At 45.8% G+C, this 19,253-nt stretch overlaps 1 protein-coding gene across 1 annotated transcript in view; it reads right to left on the minus strand.

Moving 5' to 3' along the window:
• Nucleotides 1-7,365: 7,365 nt before the first annotated feature.
• Nucleotides 7,366-19,253, minus strand: part of GCC2 (GRIP and coiled-coil domain containing 2) — a 38,111-nt gene continuing 26,223 nt past the window's right edge. The window contains exons 19-23 of the mRNA XM_079940284.1: nt 17,952-18,169; nt 16,295-16,489; nt 15,153-15,292; nt 13,442-13,643; nt 7,366-12,403 (exon numbers count right to left, since the gene is read on the minus strand). Of these exons, the coding sequence (XP_079796410.1) occupies nt 12,333-12,403; nt 13,442-13,643; nt 15,153-15,292; nt 16,295-16,489; nt 17,952-18,169 (826 nt within the window). The 3' untranslated portion in view covers nt 7,366-12,332. The remainder of the gene's footprint in view (nt 12,404-13,441; nt 13,644-15,152; nt 15,293-16,294; nt 16,490-17,951; nt 18,170-19,253) is intronic.

A 19,253-nucleotide genomic window follows, 5' to 3' on the forward strand; every position in this document is an offset into this window, starting at 1 on the left:
GATACATGCTACCGTATATAAAGTAGATAAACAGCAAGGATTTACCGTATAGCACAGGGAACTATATTCAATATCTTGTAATAATCTATAATAGAAAAGAATCGAAAAAAAATATAAAACTTGTTTCCTCTCACTGTCCTCACACCAGTTTCTTCTCTAATCTGACCTCAGCTCTCTGCAGGCTCCAGTAGATCCTTGTTGCTAAGTCCCATGGACCGGTGGTTCCCAAACTTGAGTGCGGACCAGAAACACACAGCGTGCATGTTAGACCCTGCCTGCTGGGCCTCTGGCCTGTGGTTCTGATGCAGGGCGTCTGGGTGGGGCTGAGACTTGCATTTCTAACCAGCTCCCTGGAGGTGCTGTGGCTGCCGTCTGGGGAGCACACCTTGAGAACCACTGAGTAAAGGGAATGAAACGATCAGATTTGCAAGCAAGAACAGGCACATGAAAAAATAGAGTCCTAATTGGTTTTAACCCTAGGGGGAAAACTTGTTAATCGTTCCACTATTGTTAGTAATTAATGCAAGGCCCTTCTCACATCCTTTCCATTCTCTTGTTTTTCAATTTAACTTAAATTTTCTTGCATAATTTCTTTCTCATATTTTTCCCCTTCACACTCATGCCCTCCCTCCCCACTGCTCCCAACTGTAAGGAAGCATTCTCACAGTTTTGGTATACGTCCTTTCTTTTGCTTATGTTGTTGGAGAATATGTATGGTGGTTTGTAAATGTCCACATGTTACATTATGTGAGGGGTGTTTGGCTGTAGGTCTCCCTGTCTCTTGCTCTGCCCTGTGCTGAAGCACCACCTGCACATGAGCCTCTATTTCAGGCACTACTGTAGCTCTGCAGACCCACCTCCACGCAGCCTACAGGTGGACACCAGCTTGCCTCCCCCCTCCCTGCGACCAGGGTGGACGCTTAGACGAAGACTCCCAGGCTCGAGCCTACGGCCTCCTGAAAACGCCGCACTTCACATGGATAAGAAAGAGCCCAGGGCCAGGGGACCTTGCACAGGATGCTGAAAGGTGAAGGAGGCTCGGCTTTTATACAGGTTCCTAAAACTGCTCCTTTGAGCTACACAGGGACCAGCTCCTTCCCCTTCCCCTCGGGGCTATCTGCCACCACGAGGTCGGTGCAGTCACAGCAGAAGCCACTCTGGCTTCGTGTGTCACCTGGTGACGTACGTCCCACAGTGTCACGGCCGGGGAGGGGCTGATCAGGAGGGCGATGGGAGTGTGTGTGTGTGATCACTCATGGAGGAAAACACGGCAAAGAATGAACCACAATGTTAATAACGGCTTCCTCGGGTTACCTTTACACTGCTTGTATTTTTCAAGTTTTAAACTTTAGGGACATGGAACTGGTTGATCATAACGCTTAGTTCCTGACACACTTTCATCCTTGATCCATTAATGGCTCACTTTCAGTTCATCGTTTTGTTACACAGTTGATTATTTTTAATAATGTAGTAAGAACCCACGAAAACACCACTTAAAGAAAGGCTAGGTCCTTCATAATAATTTACATAAATACATGGTTACCCGCTGAGACCATCCTCTTCCCTCGCTCCATCCAAGGCAGCTCTCATCCTGAATTTCTTGTTTACCGTCTCCTTGCTTTTCTTTTTATATAGTTTTATTGAATCTATATGAATTCTTGAACATACACGCACATATCTGCAAACAAGCAACTAAAATTTTAGTTTGATTTAACTTTATACAGAAAATACACTATGTAAAATCTATTAGAACTTTTTATTTAACAATTTGCATTTTTTAATAAGCAGATATTCATTTTTACTTATTATTTATTTTTGGCTGTGTTGGGTCTTCATTTCTGTGCGAGGGCTTTCTCCAGTTGCGGCAAGCACGGGCCACTCTTCATCGCGGTGCGCGGGCCTCTCACTATCGTGGCCTCTCTTGTTGCGGAGCACAGGCTCCAGACGCACAGGCTCAGTAGATGGGGCTCACGGGCCTAGTTGCTCCGCGGCATGTGGGATCTTCCCAGACCAGGGCTCAAACCCGTGTTCCCTGCATTCCCTGCAGATTCTCAACCACTGTGCCACCAGGGAAGCCCCTAGAACTTATTTTTTATCAGTTAACATTATGTTGCTAAGATTCATTGATATTGTTCCATGTTGCTGTAGTTAATATGTTTGACCACTGTGTGAATATATCACAATTAATTAATTCCACTGTTGCTGGGCTCTGGGGTTATTCTAGGTGCTTACGATTGTGAAGTGTTCTCCTATGAACATTCTGAATGTTTACTGTTGTATATATGCTGCAATCTCTCTTAAATATTTATCTTGGAGTGAGTAGAATATAAGGCCAAGCCACTTTTTGAAGTGTTTGTTCCAAACTACTGAGATCTCGAAGGCAAACATCCTCCCCGACACTTGTTGTCACTTTTTCCTTTTGCCAATGAAATGGGGATAAAATGATATTTCAGTTCTGCAATCAGGCACTTCCCTGGTGGCGCGGTGGTTAAGAATCCGCCTGCCAATGCAGGGGACAAGGGTCCGAGCCCTGATCCGGGAAGATCCCACATGCCGCGGAGCAGCTAAGCCCATGTGCCACAACTACTGAGCCTGTGCTCTAGAGCCCGCGAGCTACAACTACTGAGCCCACATGCCACAACTCCTGAGCCTGCATGCCACAACTACCGAAGCCCACACACCTAGAGCCTGCGCTCTGCAACAAGAGAAGCCACTGCAGTGAGAAGCCTGCACACTGCAACAAAGAGTAGCCCCTGCTCGCCGCAACTAGAGAAAGCCCGCGCAGCAATGAAGACCCAACGCAGCTAAAAATAAATAAATTAAAAAAAATCCTTTATAAAAAAAATTCCCCAGTCAATAATGAGATTGTCTATTTCCTCATGTACTTGTGGGCAGTATGGGACTCATCTCTTATGATGACTCTGCTCATCTTTTGCCTAAGTTTTTGTTGTGTGTGCGTGTGCGTGTGTGTGCGTGTGTGTGCTTTTCTCATTGATTTGAAAGAGATCTTTTTGTTCATGATATTGTGCTTTTATCAGTTACGTTTATGGTGAATATCTTCTCCCAGTTTATAATTGTCTTTTCACTTTCTTTAAAGTGTTTCTAACAAACAAAAAAACCCAACCTTACTACAATCCAATTTATCAGTTTTTTCTTTAATAGTTAATGTCTCAGGCATCTTTTTCAAGAAATCTTCTCCACCCTAAGTTTTAAAAGGTATCCCTCTCTATATTCTAAGAGTTGTAAAGTTCTGTTGTTGACATTTAATCCTTAATCAATCTAGGGTTGTTTTTAAATTTTAGTTGTGATAAAATACACTTAACAGAAGGTTTACCATCTCAGCCATTTTCAAGTGTACAGTTCACTCGTGTCAAGTACATTCTCACTGTTGCACAGCATCTGCAGCGTCCGTCTCCTGACTCTTTTCATCTTCCCCCATGGAAACTCCGTCTCCATCCAACAACGACTCCCGTCCTGCCGCCCCTGGCCCCCACCACCCCACTCTCTGTCTCTGACAACCCTAGGGAGCTCAAATGAGTGGGATCATACAGGATTTGTCCTTGTGTGTCTGGCTTATTGCACTCACCACAAGGTCCTCAAGGTTCACCCATATTGTAGGCTGTGTCAAAATTGCATTCCTTCTTTTTTTAATTTTTAAAAGTAAAAAAAATTTTTGGCTGTGCTGCATGGATGTAGGATCCTAGCTCCCTGACCGGGGATCAAACCCATGCCCCCTGCATTGGAAGCGTGGAGTCTTAACCACTGGACCACCAGGGAAGTCCCCGGAATTTCCTGCCTTTTTAAGGCTGAATAATATTCTATTGTGTGTATGGACCACATTCTGAGTTGATTTTATGTGTTGTGTGAAATAGCAGAGTTGCACGTACATGTGGGCCTGGCCTGGCTCACTATTCTAGTCCATTGGTCAGTCTGTCTTGTACCCACACTGTATCCATGTACTGCCTTAGTTACCGTGGTTTTGTATAATTGCAATATTTGATGGGGCAAGTCCCATGTCCTTGGTTTTGCTTTTCAGAAGTGCCCTGGCTGTTGCCTGTTCCTCTTAATACATACAGTTTACAATCATTTTATCAAGTCCCATAAAAAATCCTATTGCAGAAAATTCCCTGGCGGTCCAGTCTAACTAATTCCTGGTTAAGACTCTGAGTTCCCACTGCAGGGGGCATGGGTTCAATCCCTGGTTGGGGAACTAAGATCCTGTGTGCCACGCAGCCGAAATAAAAAAAAAAAAATCCTATTACATTTTGGTTGGAATTGCTCTGAATTTATAGATTAATTAGGGAAGAACTGACATCTTTATGATTTGAGTCTTTCTACTCATGAATATGATGCATCTCTCCATTTATTTAACTGTTTAAAAATATATTCTAATAAGTTTTGTGACTTTCTGTCTAGGGGTGTTCCATACCTTTTGTTGTATTTATTCCTAGGTATTTGGTATTCTCTGATTTACAATGGTGTCTTCTCTTTAAGTATTTCAGTTGTTTGCTAATAGCATAATAAAGACAAAACTGACCTTTTAAATATATTAATCTTATAGCCAGCCAACTTGCCAAACCCTCCTAAGTTTTCTAATACTTTATCTGCAGGGTTTTTTTTGTTTTTAATGTAAGCAGTCTTATCAGCTAAAAATAATGTTTTACTTCTTTTCCACTGTATGTCTGGAATTTCTCATTTTACTTCACTATCCAGGGATGTCAGTGCCACGTTAAGTAAAGGTAATCCTAGTGAGTGCCACGTTATTTTTCCTTATTTTATTTTTTGCGGTACGCGGGCCTCTCACTGTTGTGGCCTCTCCCGTTGCGGAGCACAGGTTCTGGACGTGCAGGCTCAGCGACCATGGTTCATGGGTGCAGCCGCTCCGTCGCATGTGGGATCCTCCTGGACAGGGGCATGAACCCGTGTCCCCTGCATCGGAAGGCGGACCCTCAACCACTGCGCCACCAGGGAAGCCCTATTTTTCCTTATTTTAAAATGAATGATTCTAAGTGTCCGGTTAGGATGACGTTTGCTCTTCATTTTTCATGGATACTCTTTCCTATTTTTAACTAAGAATTTATATCAATGTGTGCCGAATTTGATCAAATGCCTTTTCTCTTTTCGTCTGTAAATGTAGTAAGATATATTAATGTATTTTCTAATATGAAAACACCCTTGCATACTGAGGATCCACCCCACCTAGTCATGAGGTATGATCTTCTTCTATACACGGTTGGATTCGATTTGTTCATCAAATTTTGCTTAGAATTTTTGTAGCTATATTCACTATGAAATGGCTTGCAATGTTCCAATTATATCTTATCTGTGGTATCAGGGTTTATGCTGGCCTTATAGAGTAAGTTGGAGAATATTTCCTTTTTATTGTCTGAATAAATCTGTATGAAATTGGGTCAATCGTTACTTGAAAATTTGGTGGGATGTGACTGCAAATGCCCTTGGACTTCGTGTTTTCTTCTTGAGAAGGTTTTAAACACCGTTTCCATTTCTATTGTAGTTACAGGGTTAGTCAAGCTTTTAAATTCTACACAATCATCGTACACAGTAATACAGAGTAAATTTAAATTTTAAAGAAATTGTTTTATTTCATTTCTAAAGTTTCACAATTGTTAACATAGTTATTTATATTATTCTCATATCTTTTAAAATTTTACTTTATCTATTATGTGTCCCCTGTTTATTAATAAAGTTATTTGTGTCATCTCTCTGCTTCTCTTGGTCAACCTGCCAGAGTTGTGTCCATTTTACTACTTTTCTCAAAGAAACAAGTTATTTTTCGTATGCCTTTAAAATCTCATGTGGGGCTTCCCTGGTGGCGCAGTGGTTGAGAGTCCGCCTGCCGATGCAGAGGACACGGGTTCGTGCCCTGGTCCGGGAGGATCCCACATGCCGCCGAGCGGCTGGGCCCGTGAGCCATGGCCGCTGAGCCTGCGCGTCCGGAGCCTGTGCTCCGCAACGGGAGAGGCCACAGCAGTGAGAGGCCCGCGTACCGCAAAAAAAAAAAAAAAAAAAAAAAAAAAAAAAATCTCCTGTGTACTTTATACTTACAGTATATCTCAGTCTGGAATAACTACATTTCAGTCTTTCAATGTCCACATGTGCACAGTGGCTACTGTGTTAGACACAGACGTTCGAGAACAAAGGAGTTCATTCTGAAGCATTTCAAAGTCGTCATATATAAGGCAGTTTGAAAGCTGATCTGAATGATTCCTCCTTTTCCAGGAAAGGAAGCAGAAACAGTGCAGTCATGAAATTCAGTTAGCTGCCTATTTTATGGGTCCCAGGAGAAACGCACAAGGCCAGAGAAAGTGATCTCAGTCAGAAACTCAGAATGAATCATAAGAATTAGACATTGCACAACGTCTGGTGGTTAACATGAGTTTTCAGCTTATAATGAGATCACGCTATACCATAAAATGTAGAGAGTTCCTAATTATGCTTAGTGTAACAGGTATACTGATACATTGTTCTAGACACTACAGATCCATACTTTGTGAAAAATGGTATTTCACTCTTTGGGAACTGTATCCTATAATCTTAAACTGCACTAAAATAAATAATATAAACTATCTGTTACATTGCTCAGAACAGGTCTGAATTCTAGCCTCTACTTTGGTTATAAGTAATAAAAATCATGCTTTTGTGTACAAACAAGATATCGAAAGAAATCAGTTGTGAATACCAAGCAGTGCTCTTAGCAAAGGGTGACTCTTTCTGGAACCCAGTTCAGTATGGGCACAAGGTCTGTTTACTGACTGTTTTTCATGTTCATAAATTTTCTTAATTTTAAAAAGAATCCCTTTCACTGAAAGTCTGTGGTGTCTTTGGTTTTCTTCCATCTTTGCACCACTAGACTTAATGCACCACTACCCCTCCCACCCTGTGCAGTGAGTCACATTTATACCTATGCTCAGACAAAGCAACTGGAAAATACATCACGGGATAATGTAGGTACTCTGAAGCCAGGCAGACCAGGCTTCACGCACAGATCCATTTCCTCGGGGAAGTTACTAAGAGTAAAGACTGAAGTTAAAACAGAAGTGTTCTCCAGGGAGTGTGGCCTTCTGGTAATGTACTGGGGTAAGAAAAGGAGCGAGAAGGCATGGCCAGTCCTCAAGGGCCCCCCAGGAAAGTGTACCCTGTATCTAGCCAGCAACAAGTTAAGAAACAGCATAACATTTAAAGTTGACCAAAAGCCAAACAAAACCCAAACACTTGCTTTCTTCTAAGTTACCAAAAAAGATACAAGAAACACAGCTAGCAGAAATCGCAATATCTTGGATAAACTACATTTTAAATTGCTTTTGCTAATAAAGAAAGCAGTAACAAATGACCTAAATGTCACTTATATTAATTTTAAAAATATTTAATTTTTGCACTTAGAATTTAGTACATCCCTCAGAAAAGATTTATAGCCACAAACAATGGTTTCACTGGATAACATTAATGTTAATCTTCTTGGTAATGACAGTGACAAGAGTGTGCTGAAACTAGTTTGTAATTATACATTGCAAGTGGAAAATAAAAACATCTAACATTTATTGTATGTGTCCTATGTCCCAGACACTGTGCTGAGTCAGCCTCTGACTGCATCATTTCATTTAATCTCATGAGGTTATTACTTTTATTGGGAAATTAGGAATGAGTTAGTTGCAATGTAACAGGAATTATACAAATAGGCAAATCTACAGACAGAAGGCAGATTAGTGGTTGCCAAGGGTGGGATGGGTTAGTGGGGGAGAGGCTAACAACGGCTAGGGAGTTTCTTTCTGGAATGATGAAAATTGGGGATGGTTTCACAATCCTGTGACTACACTGAAGCCATTCAGCTGTACACTCTACACAGTGAGTTTTACGGTGGGTAAATTATATCTCAATATTTTTAAAAAACACAACGTACAAATTATGTAAAAAAGAGAAAACTGTGTGCTTCAGGTGTGTGGGAAAAGAATGCATAAAATGAACATGTTTGTCATGGAAAACCATGAATTTATTGTTATCCTCTTTCATTTACACTCTCACCCACTTTTCCCTCCTCCCATATTAATTTAGATCAAATGTGACTTCAATAAATATTTCAGCATGTTTTTAAAAGAATTCTTTTTAAACATAAACATTATCAAAACTAAAAAAGCAAAAAATATTTCCTTAATATCAAATATGTTGTCAGTGTTCACGTTTCCATTTCTAACATCTTTTTTTTTCAGTAAAATCGTGTTTTTTTTTTAATTGGAGTATAGATGATTTACAATGTTGCATTAGTTTCTGCTGTACAGCAAAGTGACTCAGTTATACATACACATATATCTACTCTTTTTTAGATTCTTTTCCCATACAGGCCATTACAGAGTATTGAGTAAGAGTTCCCTGCGCTATACGATAGATCCTTATTAGTTCCAACATCTTTCAATAAAATTTTACACATTAGCTGTATCAAATAATCTATTAGTTCCACTTATTTTTTCCTAGGAGAACCCGCGTTTGGAGCCTTGTTTACCGTCCTCAGCCTCTTGGCCACTGCCCAGCCACCCCCCGGGGACCCGGCTCAGTGCTCTCCCGCGTCGAGTCTCTGCTCGGCGGCTGCGGTTTTACGTGTTCTTCTCCCTCTGGAGCAGGTTCTCTCAAAGGTTCCTTAGAAAGGACATGGGAAGTAATTTTTTTTTTTTTCAGTTCCTAAGGATCTGAAAATGTCTTTCTCTTTCCATTTAACTGAGAGCTTGTGTTTACAGAATTCCAGGCTGGAAATCATGTTTCCTCAGAATTTTGAAGGAATTTCTCCAGTGCCTTGAGGTGTACAGTGCTGCTGTCGAGAGGTCTGATGCAGCTCCCCTTTCCCTCCTGTGTCCTGCGTATGTGACTTGTTTTTTTTCTCTCTGGAAACCTTTTAGGAGCCTCTTTTTTTCCTAAAAATTTACATCGATATTCCTGTTTCAGTCATGTACAGATCTTCCTCCACTTACCATGGGGCTATGTCCCACTAAACCCACTGAAAGTGGAAAATGCGTTTAGTACACCTGACCCCACAAGCGTTGTAGCCCAGCCCGCCTTAAACGTGCTCAGAACACTTACGATAGCCTGAAGTTGGGCAAAATCATCTAACACGAAGCCTGTTTTATAACAGAGTGTTTACTATCTCACGTAACTTGTTGAATTCTCTACTGAGAGTGAAAGCAGAATGGTTGTCAGTGTACCGACTGTTCACCCTCTGGTCGCGGGGTGACTTGGAGCCACTGCCCCACTGCCCAGCAGCACGGCAGGGGCCGGACCACGTATCGCCAGCCTGGGGGAAAAGAGCCAAATTCAAAATTCCAAGTGCGGTTTCTACTGAATAGGTATTCCTTCGCACCATCAACAAGTCAAAAACTCTGGAGCCGACCCGTCGGAAGTCCGGACGGTCTCTACCAGATCTCTGATCAGCCCTTTACTGTGAACTTCTCTTTTAGTTGTGCAAAGCTTTCTTGCAATATTTCTTTGAAAATTTCTATTTCTTTTATTTTCAGAGACCAGAGACCATTAAATCCTGAGCTTCCTAGATTAGAGTGTCTGCTTCTTTCTGTTCAACTTTCTTTTCTGTTTGAACTTTAACAGCACGAGCTCACTCCATGCTGTTAATCGAAGGCCCTGAACCCTTGCCCCGGGTCTCTGTGATGCCTGCGCGCCAGCTTACTGGCCTCTTTGCGTGGGGCTTTCCCCGCTCCTTCTGGGCACCCGGAGCCCCTGCGTTTACACGTCCCGATTCCGGGCGCACAGACATGCTGACTTGACTCTTGGTCCCAAGTCCTCACCCTGAGAGAATCTAGGTGGTCTGGCTCGGGTAGGGCCCTGCACCTGGTCCAGGTGACTAAGGCCGGGCCTCCCTGCATCTGTATGGGGTGTGTGGGGAAGGGGCGGTGACCGTCCTCAGAGAGGAGGGGCGAGGGCAGACTCTGGAGAGGTGGGTGGGGGTGGGCCCATCCTCCAAGGAAACGAGGTGGTCACCTGCATTCCTGAACCTGAAATCCCGTTTCCTCACCATATTCAGCGTTCGACTCACAGGAGCCTTTCTATTTTTTTAAACGGTAACAACTTGAATGTCAGAACTTGATTCTTTTCCCATGTAATCACATTTTGAATGCAGGTGAAAAACATTCCCTTCTCTATATAACCAAATACATAAACAACCAAATGCTTTTTAACACTCATGGGTGAAAATCAGCCCAAAGACACCGCAAAGCTGTAACAGGTTGTCCCCCTGGGCTTATGCCGAAGCCACAGTTGATTTTCAGACACCAAATCAAAACACAACAGTCTTGCACCGAGTGCCACCACCACGTTCCTATTTAACCACACGTGAGCATCTTTGTGTGCTCTGCTTACCAAACAGCAACGTTGCTGTATCTTCATGGGAACTCTTAGATTCATCATTGGCTAATGGGTAAAGGACACGGCACTGCTAGTGAGTAGTCCACTTCTGCCTAAGGGAATGTAATTCTCCACTTACGCTGACTGGAGCATAAGCAGAGTTCGCTGTACAAGAAAGCCTCACACCACAGAGGCCGGAACTTGAGAGGTGCCCACGGAAAGGCCAAGGTGGCCTGAGTTTCAGCTGGAAGGTAGGTGTCAGATGCGGCAGGCACCACGGACCCGAAGGGCGACCTGCGTTCCTCCAAGCACCCAGGGTCCGAGGTCCCAACGGGTAAAGACAGCAGAGAAGGAACCCAAGATTCATTTCATAAAGCAACTCAAAATGCCCAGGAGACCTCGGCTAATAGAAGATGAGCAGGCCTAACAGTGCAACATGTTTAATAGAAATATTACAATAATCAGTACATTTCCTCTCATTGCTGAAACTAGGGAAGGATACCCCTTTTGTAATCAAAGTAATACATTTTTTATCTTGCAAAAAGGCATTTTGTTATTATGTCCATAGGTAGAGACTATATTTCAAAACAAGTTTTTACAGACTTCAAAGAGGCCTGGACTTGCAGAGACAGTGAAATCTATCTAAATACCGTGACAGTTATAGCGCACACTGCTGGCATACTCATATTCACAGCTCATGAAGGAAAAAACTAAACGCAAACTTTTAAAGTCAGCTCTGCAATAGATGCATTTCATTAATACATTCACTAGTAGGTCTGTTCTTCTAAAACAGGAGGAAAGACAGACATTGAGATTTTTGTTTAAAGAACAAACTCAACATGTCAGCAGCAAGTTTCAGTTAAATTAAATTGGAAACCAAAGTTCCCAGTCACCAAAGTACAAAGTCAGTTCACCAGCTGAGACTGAAGACCGGAGTATGAACTGGAAGCTGAGAGAGCTTCCCAGAGCACACTGTGAGGCGATTTTTCCACAAAGAAATACTGCAACTAGCATTCTCACGTTTATGAGCTAAGGACACGTGTTTGATGGGCTCCATGGAATATTCAGAGGCGCCCAGGCAGGTGACCTGCACCTAGAGCTGCTCTCGGGGCTGTGCGATCTCCCAGGGCCCCATGCAGCACGCAGCAACCTGTCCGCTGGGGCCGGGAGCACGCGGAGCTGCAAGCCGGCGCCCCGGTGAATGGTCACCTGGGGAGGCGGCCCCGGTCCGCCAGACTCCTGGCGCGGAAGCAGCTGATGCACAGCAGGAGCCTGGGCAGGGCCCTGGGCACCGCCCCCCCACCGTCTCCCCACCGCGGGAACGTGGCGACCAGGGCTTCTGATCCGATCCCAGAACAGGTTTTGAGGTAATACACTTCAGAGAAAAAAGAACAGCTCATTTGAAAGGAAATAACGAAATGAATCACATTTTAACTTAGTCTCGTAACGAACGGCAGCACATTCACTTTACGTTCCCGTCATAAAGACGTCAGCGTTACTGATAAAGCCTTTTCCTTCACACTCCAACTCACAAATTTTCTCTCATGATCTGTCACTAATAACAACCTACCTGCAAGTCTGACCTTGCGATAAATGGTCTTCAAACATTATTTTAAAAGCCTAAATCCCAGCTGGTACAGGACTGAAATCTAATTTAACTTCAGAATTCACAGTGCGGCCCCGACACACGTGGCCTGAGGGTCTGGAGGAGGGAGTGGGGTGGCCTCGTGGCCCCTGGGTCTGGTGGCAGCGGGAGGGCCAGGGTCCCTGGGCCGCGGCCCCTCCCACACTCCACCTGCTGCAGTTCACCGCGGGCCGAGCCTTTTAAACCCACCAGACACATGTATGGACACACACACGGAGATGTGACTTACGTACACATGCTTCTGGACAAAAGAACGACAGCCATATACATGAACCTTTTTTGCCGAATGGATTCTATTTGGTTAATAAATAATGCTTTTCCCATCAGTCTATCGAAGTCCAGACCAGCTGTGCAGATAGGACGCCCAGCCGGAGGAACGGGAAGCATTTTCCTCCTCACCTATGGGGAGCAAAACAAAAGCGTTAATCTTCTCACACCGCATTTTCATGCTACAAACCTGTCTGTCCTTACACTTGCAGCATTTCCTGTCTGTCTCAGACAATCCGTGAAGGCATACTAAGCAACAACACACAGCCCTGTGAGCTGTGGCCAGCTGGGAGCACACATGCACAGAAGCAAGGCCCAGTCTTGTCAGGCAGGGGGCTGAGGTCCTGATTCTGCACAGAAAAATGCTGTGCGACTCACCTCCTTGGGGAGCAAAGCTGCCTTATCACAAGTCATACGTCAAGTAGGAAAGACACACGCAGTCTGTGAACCTGCTGGGACCTGACACGCAGGGAGCAGGCGCGTTAACGCATGCACGGCTGGCAGAGTGCCAGCCTTCCCCGCCCAGCAGTGCCCCCTGCACGCTGCTCGTGTAGGGGCCAGGGTGGCACTTTCTAGGCTCGACGTTTTCCCCTGTTCACATAAAAGTGAAACTGCCCCAGAGAAGAAGAGAGAAGACTCTTAAGAGCAACCAGAGAAAGGAGACACGTTGCCTCACTGCCTTCGAAGGAGTAAACAGGCCCACAACGGCCTTCTCAGCAACAAGTTCGCCCCGCTGGAAATTCTCCACAATGCACTTCGTGTGTAAGGAGAGCTTTCTAGCGGAAGGTCTGAGATGCGGGTAGGAATGTACGCTCCATGCACGGTCCTGGGCCTCGGCAGCCCCACTGGGGACACTTCTCTCCCACGACCCTGTGGCGAACGACTCCCGGGGGGTGAGGACGTCTACCACATGATAAAAAGTACGACACAAAAGGGAACTGTGTTCGTGGGCAGAATTCAACGCTAGGATCACAAATCCAATTTCAAAGAACTGGAAGATCAAACTGGACACTGCACTGTTGCCTGCTGTGTGAAAATGACGCAAACACACCACAGCTGCCCTAAAACGTTAGAGCCAGCTTTTCAACCCTACTCACGGGGACACACATGGCAGAGCGCGTCCAATGGACAAAGTTTCAAAGCTCTGGTCTGCGTCCCAGGCACGCGCACCTTGGGCGGCGGCGGCCAGCCTGGCCTTCTCCTCGGGGCTGAGCTGCAGCATCGTGTCCACGACGGGCAGCAGCCGCGCCCGCTCGCTTCCCGGCTTCAGGAGGATGAACTGCAGCAGCACGTTCTTCAGGTATTCCAGGTTGGCGGCCGACTGCTCTCGCGCCTGGTTCCTCTCCAGCCGCCTTATTTCACTCTTCAGAAGCTGGTGTAAGGAGTGCAGACGGGTTAACATGGCAGACTGGAGGAACGCGGTCTTCTTTCTCTTCCCTGAAATGCCCCCAAAATGGCAACAAAGCAGCGACCAGGCCGGGAGAAAAGAGTAGATGAGAAACATCAAGAGGCTCCTAGAAATCGGGAAGCAGGCGCTGTGGGAGACGGGGCCCAGGGGCCTGGCCGCAGAGGCAGCACCGCGCACGGTGGGAAGCGGGGCTGAGACCGGGGACTGGGGTGGGGGGATAACGCGGGTCGGCGCCCTCTCCGCGCTCGGCAGAAGGGGGCCAGGGCTCAGGGCTCAGGGCTCCGGGATGACAGACTGTGGGCCACACCCACCGCCATCCCCACTCCCGCCCCCGCCCAGCAGGCAGGCAGGGTGTCCACAGCCAGAGCCGCTACAAGACAAAGAGCACTTGACCAAACAAAAGTTGAGTCCAGGAGAGAGAGACAATTCACAATGAATATCAATCAGAAACTAACAGAAAAGAGGGCACAGGACTATGTGAAAAAGATGCAGGATAGTGAATATTTGAGGAAGATTTCTGGGTTGAAACAAATAAAAATACATGGTTACAACTTATCATTTCAGGTTAGTCTATGAAAGTTGGCCAACTCTGTCCTCAAACATAGGGTCATTTAAAAAAGTGACACTAAGGTCTAAGAAATCATGGGACAATGTCAGTCTATGGAAGCATAACATCTGAATAGTCACTCAGGTTCTGGGCTACTTAGTGATTTTTTTTAGCTGTGATAAAGCTTTGACAATGTGGGAAAATATTATTTTATATATTTTATAGAGATGCATACTAAAATAGTTAGAGGTGGGATGTCATGATATATACAATTTACTGCAAATAACTGAATTAACTCAGCATTAAAAACATAATTTGACAAGGACAGCCTCTGGGCCTACACTGAGGAAGGACCATCTATTTGGAGAAGCAGGTCCAGGGCAGAAGCAGGTGCTTTTCAGACAGACACAAGTTTGAACTTTCTCCACCCTGATCAACTTGTTCTCACCCAGAGATGATGAGAATTAAATACGGTAACATAACGTAAAGTGCAGGGCCTGGCTTGTGAGAAGAGGTCAACAACCAACATGGCTGTATTACAGAGAGTTCGGGTGCAGATAGCTGCGTAATCCTCAACTGCCTGGCTCCTACATGCTTACAGAGTCGACTTTAAACAGGAAAACCTCCCATGCCACTTTGCCACTAATTGGAAGTGCTCTATGGTCCATGTCTGGAATTTAGGGACTCACATCCCTTCAAGTTTTACTCAAGCAAACGTGGAACAAGGACTTGTGAACAGCTGTCTAATCTCTAAATCTATTCTGGCTTCTTAGAAAAAGTAGAAATTAAAATAGTCTTTATATAAAAGATATAAAAGCCAAGAATATTTCTCCATTTCAGAAATGTAACATTGTAAAGGATCAAGGTGTGATGGACGCATGAGTCTATGTGTGGAGGGCTTCCTGGAGGTGGCGTCCCGCCCTCACCTTAATCTGCTCCATGAGGATGGCGTTGGTGGCTTCTGTTTCCCGAAGCAGCCCGTTTAAGTGGTCGGCACTTTTTGTGGTGGAACTGAGCTTTTGAACCAATTCTTCTTTGGTGAATTCAGCGTGCCAGGAAGGAGGCTCTGCAAGGAATTGCCCCAACAATTAATTTCCAAAATGAGGGGTCACAGGCCAAGATTCTAAATGAGAAAATACCCAAGTATTGACACTTCGCTCTGCTCTCCATCCCCCATGGCCCAGTTAAAAGGCTGCATGTGACACAGGTTAAATGGACTCTGCTGTGGAGCGGGCCGCCTGCCTGGACACAGGCTCGACAAGCTCGTTCTGGAAGCTGTTAGGCCAGCGTGTAGGCACCAACTTACTGATTTCATCCTCCTTCATCTGTTAATGTCCCGAGAGCTGGTGTTACTTTACTTATAAAGGAGGAAGTACCAGCAGTTACTGATCACTTAAATCATGGTCTCTCACAAGGATTTTCTACCAGGGAAGGAGCGGTATTATTACTCAAATCTAATACATGAGGGGAGAGGCTCAAAGTCAACAGGTTAATTTTGGCAAAAATGGCAAAGCCAAGTCTGATTGTGGAGCTGTGGCCACAGCGTATCAGGACTAACTCTTCCTGGGGGACAAGGACCAATCACAGTCTAGGACTGAGGACACAACTGGTCCTCACTCCAGATCCTGGAGACTCCGAGATGACGAACAGAGTCATCTGAACTTGGAACATTAATGTGCATTATAGGTAAGAAGAAAATAGTCCAAAACTTTACTACAGTTATTAACAAGGCAAGTTCAGCATGACCACTTCATCAAGAGGAACAAGCGGGAACTGTCAGTTTCTTAGAAGGGTGAGAGAAATTTATCCTATTTCTAACACCACTACAGAACTTCCAACCACCTATTTCTGGCTCAAGCTTTGGGCGGAACTTTTTATTTTGTTTAAAAAAAAAATTTTTTTTTTTTTTTTGGTTTCATTCTGCAGCAAAGTTTTCCATTTGAAAAAGGGTGGAATACTGAAAAAAATTTTTATTAGAGTAGCTCAAAAAAACATTTATAAATCAGAGTAATGTTAGCTGGATAGGACAGCAGAATTCACTAAAGGCACAATGAAGCAGGAAGCGTACCGAGTCTGGCTTCGGGAGAACGGAGCAGCTGCTCTAAGGACTGCGCGTGGGTGCCGGCGGAAGATACGGATTCGGTGTCCGTGGTCTCCATCCCCTCCCCCTCCTCCCGGGTCGTGGCCGGCACATCCAGAAGCGGGAGGTCTGCGCTTCTCCTTTCTCGAAGGCTCCTCAAAGGTTGCTGGGAAGAAGCTGGGCCTGTTACATGTTTTTTTTTTAAAGAGTAAGAGTTTGTCCAAAATTATGGATTCAGTATCAACAGAGATACACAGTAAAGTTAAAATGATTCTAGGGATGACAAATGATATGGTAGGGAATCTGAAAAACCAGAAGACAAGCAAATGGTGTAGAAAGAAAGAACTTCTGAAACAGCCCTAACAATTTAGTTATTGAACTTTTAACCACTTAAGTCAATCCAGCAACAGTGGTACTTGCTACCAGAGTTAAGATAAACCATTAGATGACACAATGCAGAGGCCTGGCCAGCTGCTAAACGAGGGCAAAACCCCTTCAACCAGATTCTGAGGATTGGGTGTTTACGGCACTGCAAACTCTGGGACACCACAGTGCTGTTGAGATCAGCTCCGAGGATGCTCCTGCTGACCACTGGCCTCACACTCCACCCTGCTGGCTCCTGCCATTGCCCGCTCCTTCTGTGGCGTCCAGCAAAGAAGAGCCCCGAAGCCAGGGCAGGCTGACTCATCACAGAGTCCAGGCCGGGCTCCCCTGCTTGCTGACAAGCAGCGCTGACTAGAACTGGGAGATTTATAAGATACTTCCGAGCACGTTACTTTATTAATCCCAAGAAACCGCACGGTCGGAGAAATTAAATGTCTTGGTCCAAGATCTCTGAGGTGCGTTAGGGACCAGAATTCTGACCAGATCTTTTCACTTCAAGTTTCCTTTATTCTCCTTTCCATGACGTTCCCTCTCCAGCCCCGCTTTTCAAACATTAGCCCTTCGGCTGCCTTTGCTGAAGCACCTTCCTGAAAGTTTGCTAACTGCTTATGCTACTGCTAATTCCTGATTCCAGTGTCTCCCTGGCTGGTTACTTTCCTCTGATGACTCCTGGCATAGGTTTCGATCCTGAGGAGTGACCACAGCTGCCAATGCCCTGGTGACAAGGAATCAGTATCAAGTTGATAGTTAATACTGAAGTGTGGCCTCAACTTGGCTGACGGGTTCCCATCTCTTCCAGGAAGCAGAACGGAAGTCGTGTGTGTGGTTAAACTCAAACTCCACTAATTAGAAACTTGAATGGGAAGAAGCTGTGTTTGGCCAAATGATCCTACAAGTTCAGCTCTTTCTAGAATTTCTGATTAAAGGACAGACATATTTGAAGACTAGTAGTGAAAAACACTAAACATATGCAGTGGACACTGGAATTTGGACACGGGTCTTGAGACCAACAGAGCCTCCGTGAGTCGGAGGAAAACCCAATTACGTGAAGGTCGGTATCCTGAGGGGTGCAGAGGCTGCTGTGAGCACTACAGGAGGGTTCAATGTCCAAGTCTCCTCTCAGTAAGTGGATCCAATATTCACTGACCACAGCACTGACGCTGGTGGTCACCCCGTAAGTCACCTACTTCCTCAGGACGGTGGGAAGCACAGACACACAGGGCGGGACAGGGACGGCAGCGTCCCGAGCATACATACATACTTCTTGTGGACGGCTCGCTCCGGAGCTGGAAGAGCTGGGCCTGCAGCCTGCTCAGCTGCTGCTGCAGCGTCTCCACTGTCCGCCGGTGCTCCTCCTGCAGCTGCAGCACCTGGTCTCGGAAGCTGCCACGCAGGGCCTCGTGCTGGGCCGAGAGCTGACTCACGGTCTGTGCGTGCTCAGACTTCATCGCGGAGTTCTCCGACTGCACGGCGCACAGCCTGGGGAGAGGGCCGTGCCGTGTGAGAGCTTCTACCCCAGACATCGCCTTGCCCTGAGACGTGGGCTGCACGTGCACCTGGGGAACTGAGGCAGGACACAGACGGGCCCCTGGTCCGAGCAAACTGGAGCTTGTGTCCCCCTGACACTTCAACAAAAAGGTTAATGGCAGAGCAGGGAGAAACTAAGCTGCTGGGGTAAAAAGATACGACGACCGCATCTACCATTCTGGAGGTGAAGGAGACCTCCCCGACTGCACGTGCAGAAACGTTTCTTGGGAGGGTCAAAAAGGGAGGGGGTGCTATCCCATAATACGTGCTGTCCATCTCCCAGAGACCCTCCCACTGAAATCCATCTTGGCTAAAGGATGCACACGCATATTGGGCAGGGCCCGGGGTCAGAGCAGGTGTGGGAAATGAAGCAGGATGCTTGGCCAGAGGACAGGACAGACCTGGGAGATGGCCCCTGTGTGAGCAATTTAAATCGCCCCTTTGGCGCACTCCTTGTCAGCAAGGACGCCCACACGCTCCTTGGGGTGTGTAGCTCTGCTTTGCTTCTGTCGTAAATGAACTGCTTCTCCGTGTGCTCCCCCCACACGTGCTGTGCTTCTAATAGACCCTGTCCCTGTATTACAGCCTCGGTCGTGAGCTCAAAGCCACCCCGGCCATCCCCCACTTCTGATGTGGGGCCTGCGCTGAGGAAGCACGCTGGGTGTTCAGACGAGAAGCCTCCTTCATAGTTCATCAGAGCACAGGGCTACACGTGGAGCACCAGATAACTGCACTTCAGTCGTGTTAGCACTATAGTCGCAACCACCCTTCTAGAATAAAGAATAAGTGCTGGAAACTTCTGATGTAAACAGCGAGTGACCATCACTGTGTAAGCTAATCTCATGGAAAACCTGGTGCCAGGTAGTCAGAACACTGGTGGGTCTTCCTGGAACTGTGAGTTACATGATTTACACAGATAAGTCACACCGTGGAAAGGTCTAAAGCCAAGCAAACCAAGTGCTTTCAACTCGTAAGACGAGCACACCTGAGCTCTGCAGAGCATCCCCACACCCCGGACAGAAGATGCTCCGTGAAC

The sequence above is a fragment of the Stenella coeruleoalba genome, assembly GCF_951394435.1.
Source record: "Stenella coeruleoalba genome assembly, chromosome: 13".
Taxonomy (NCBI): domain Eukaryota; kingdom Metazoa; phylum Chordata; class Mammalia; order Artiodactyla; family Delphinidae; genus Stenella; species Stenella coeruleoalba.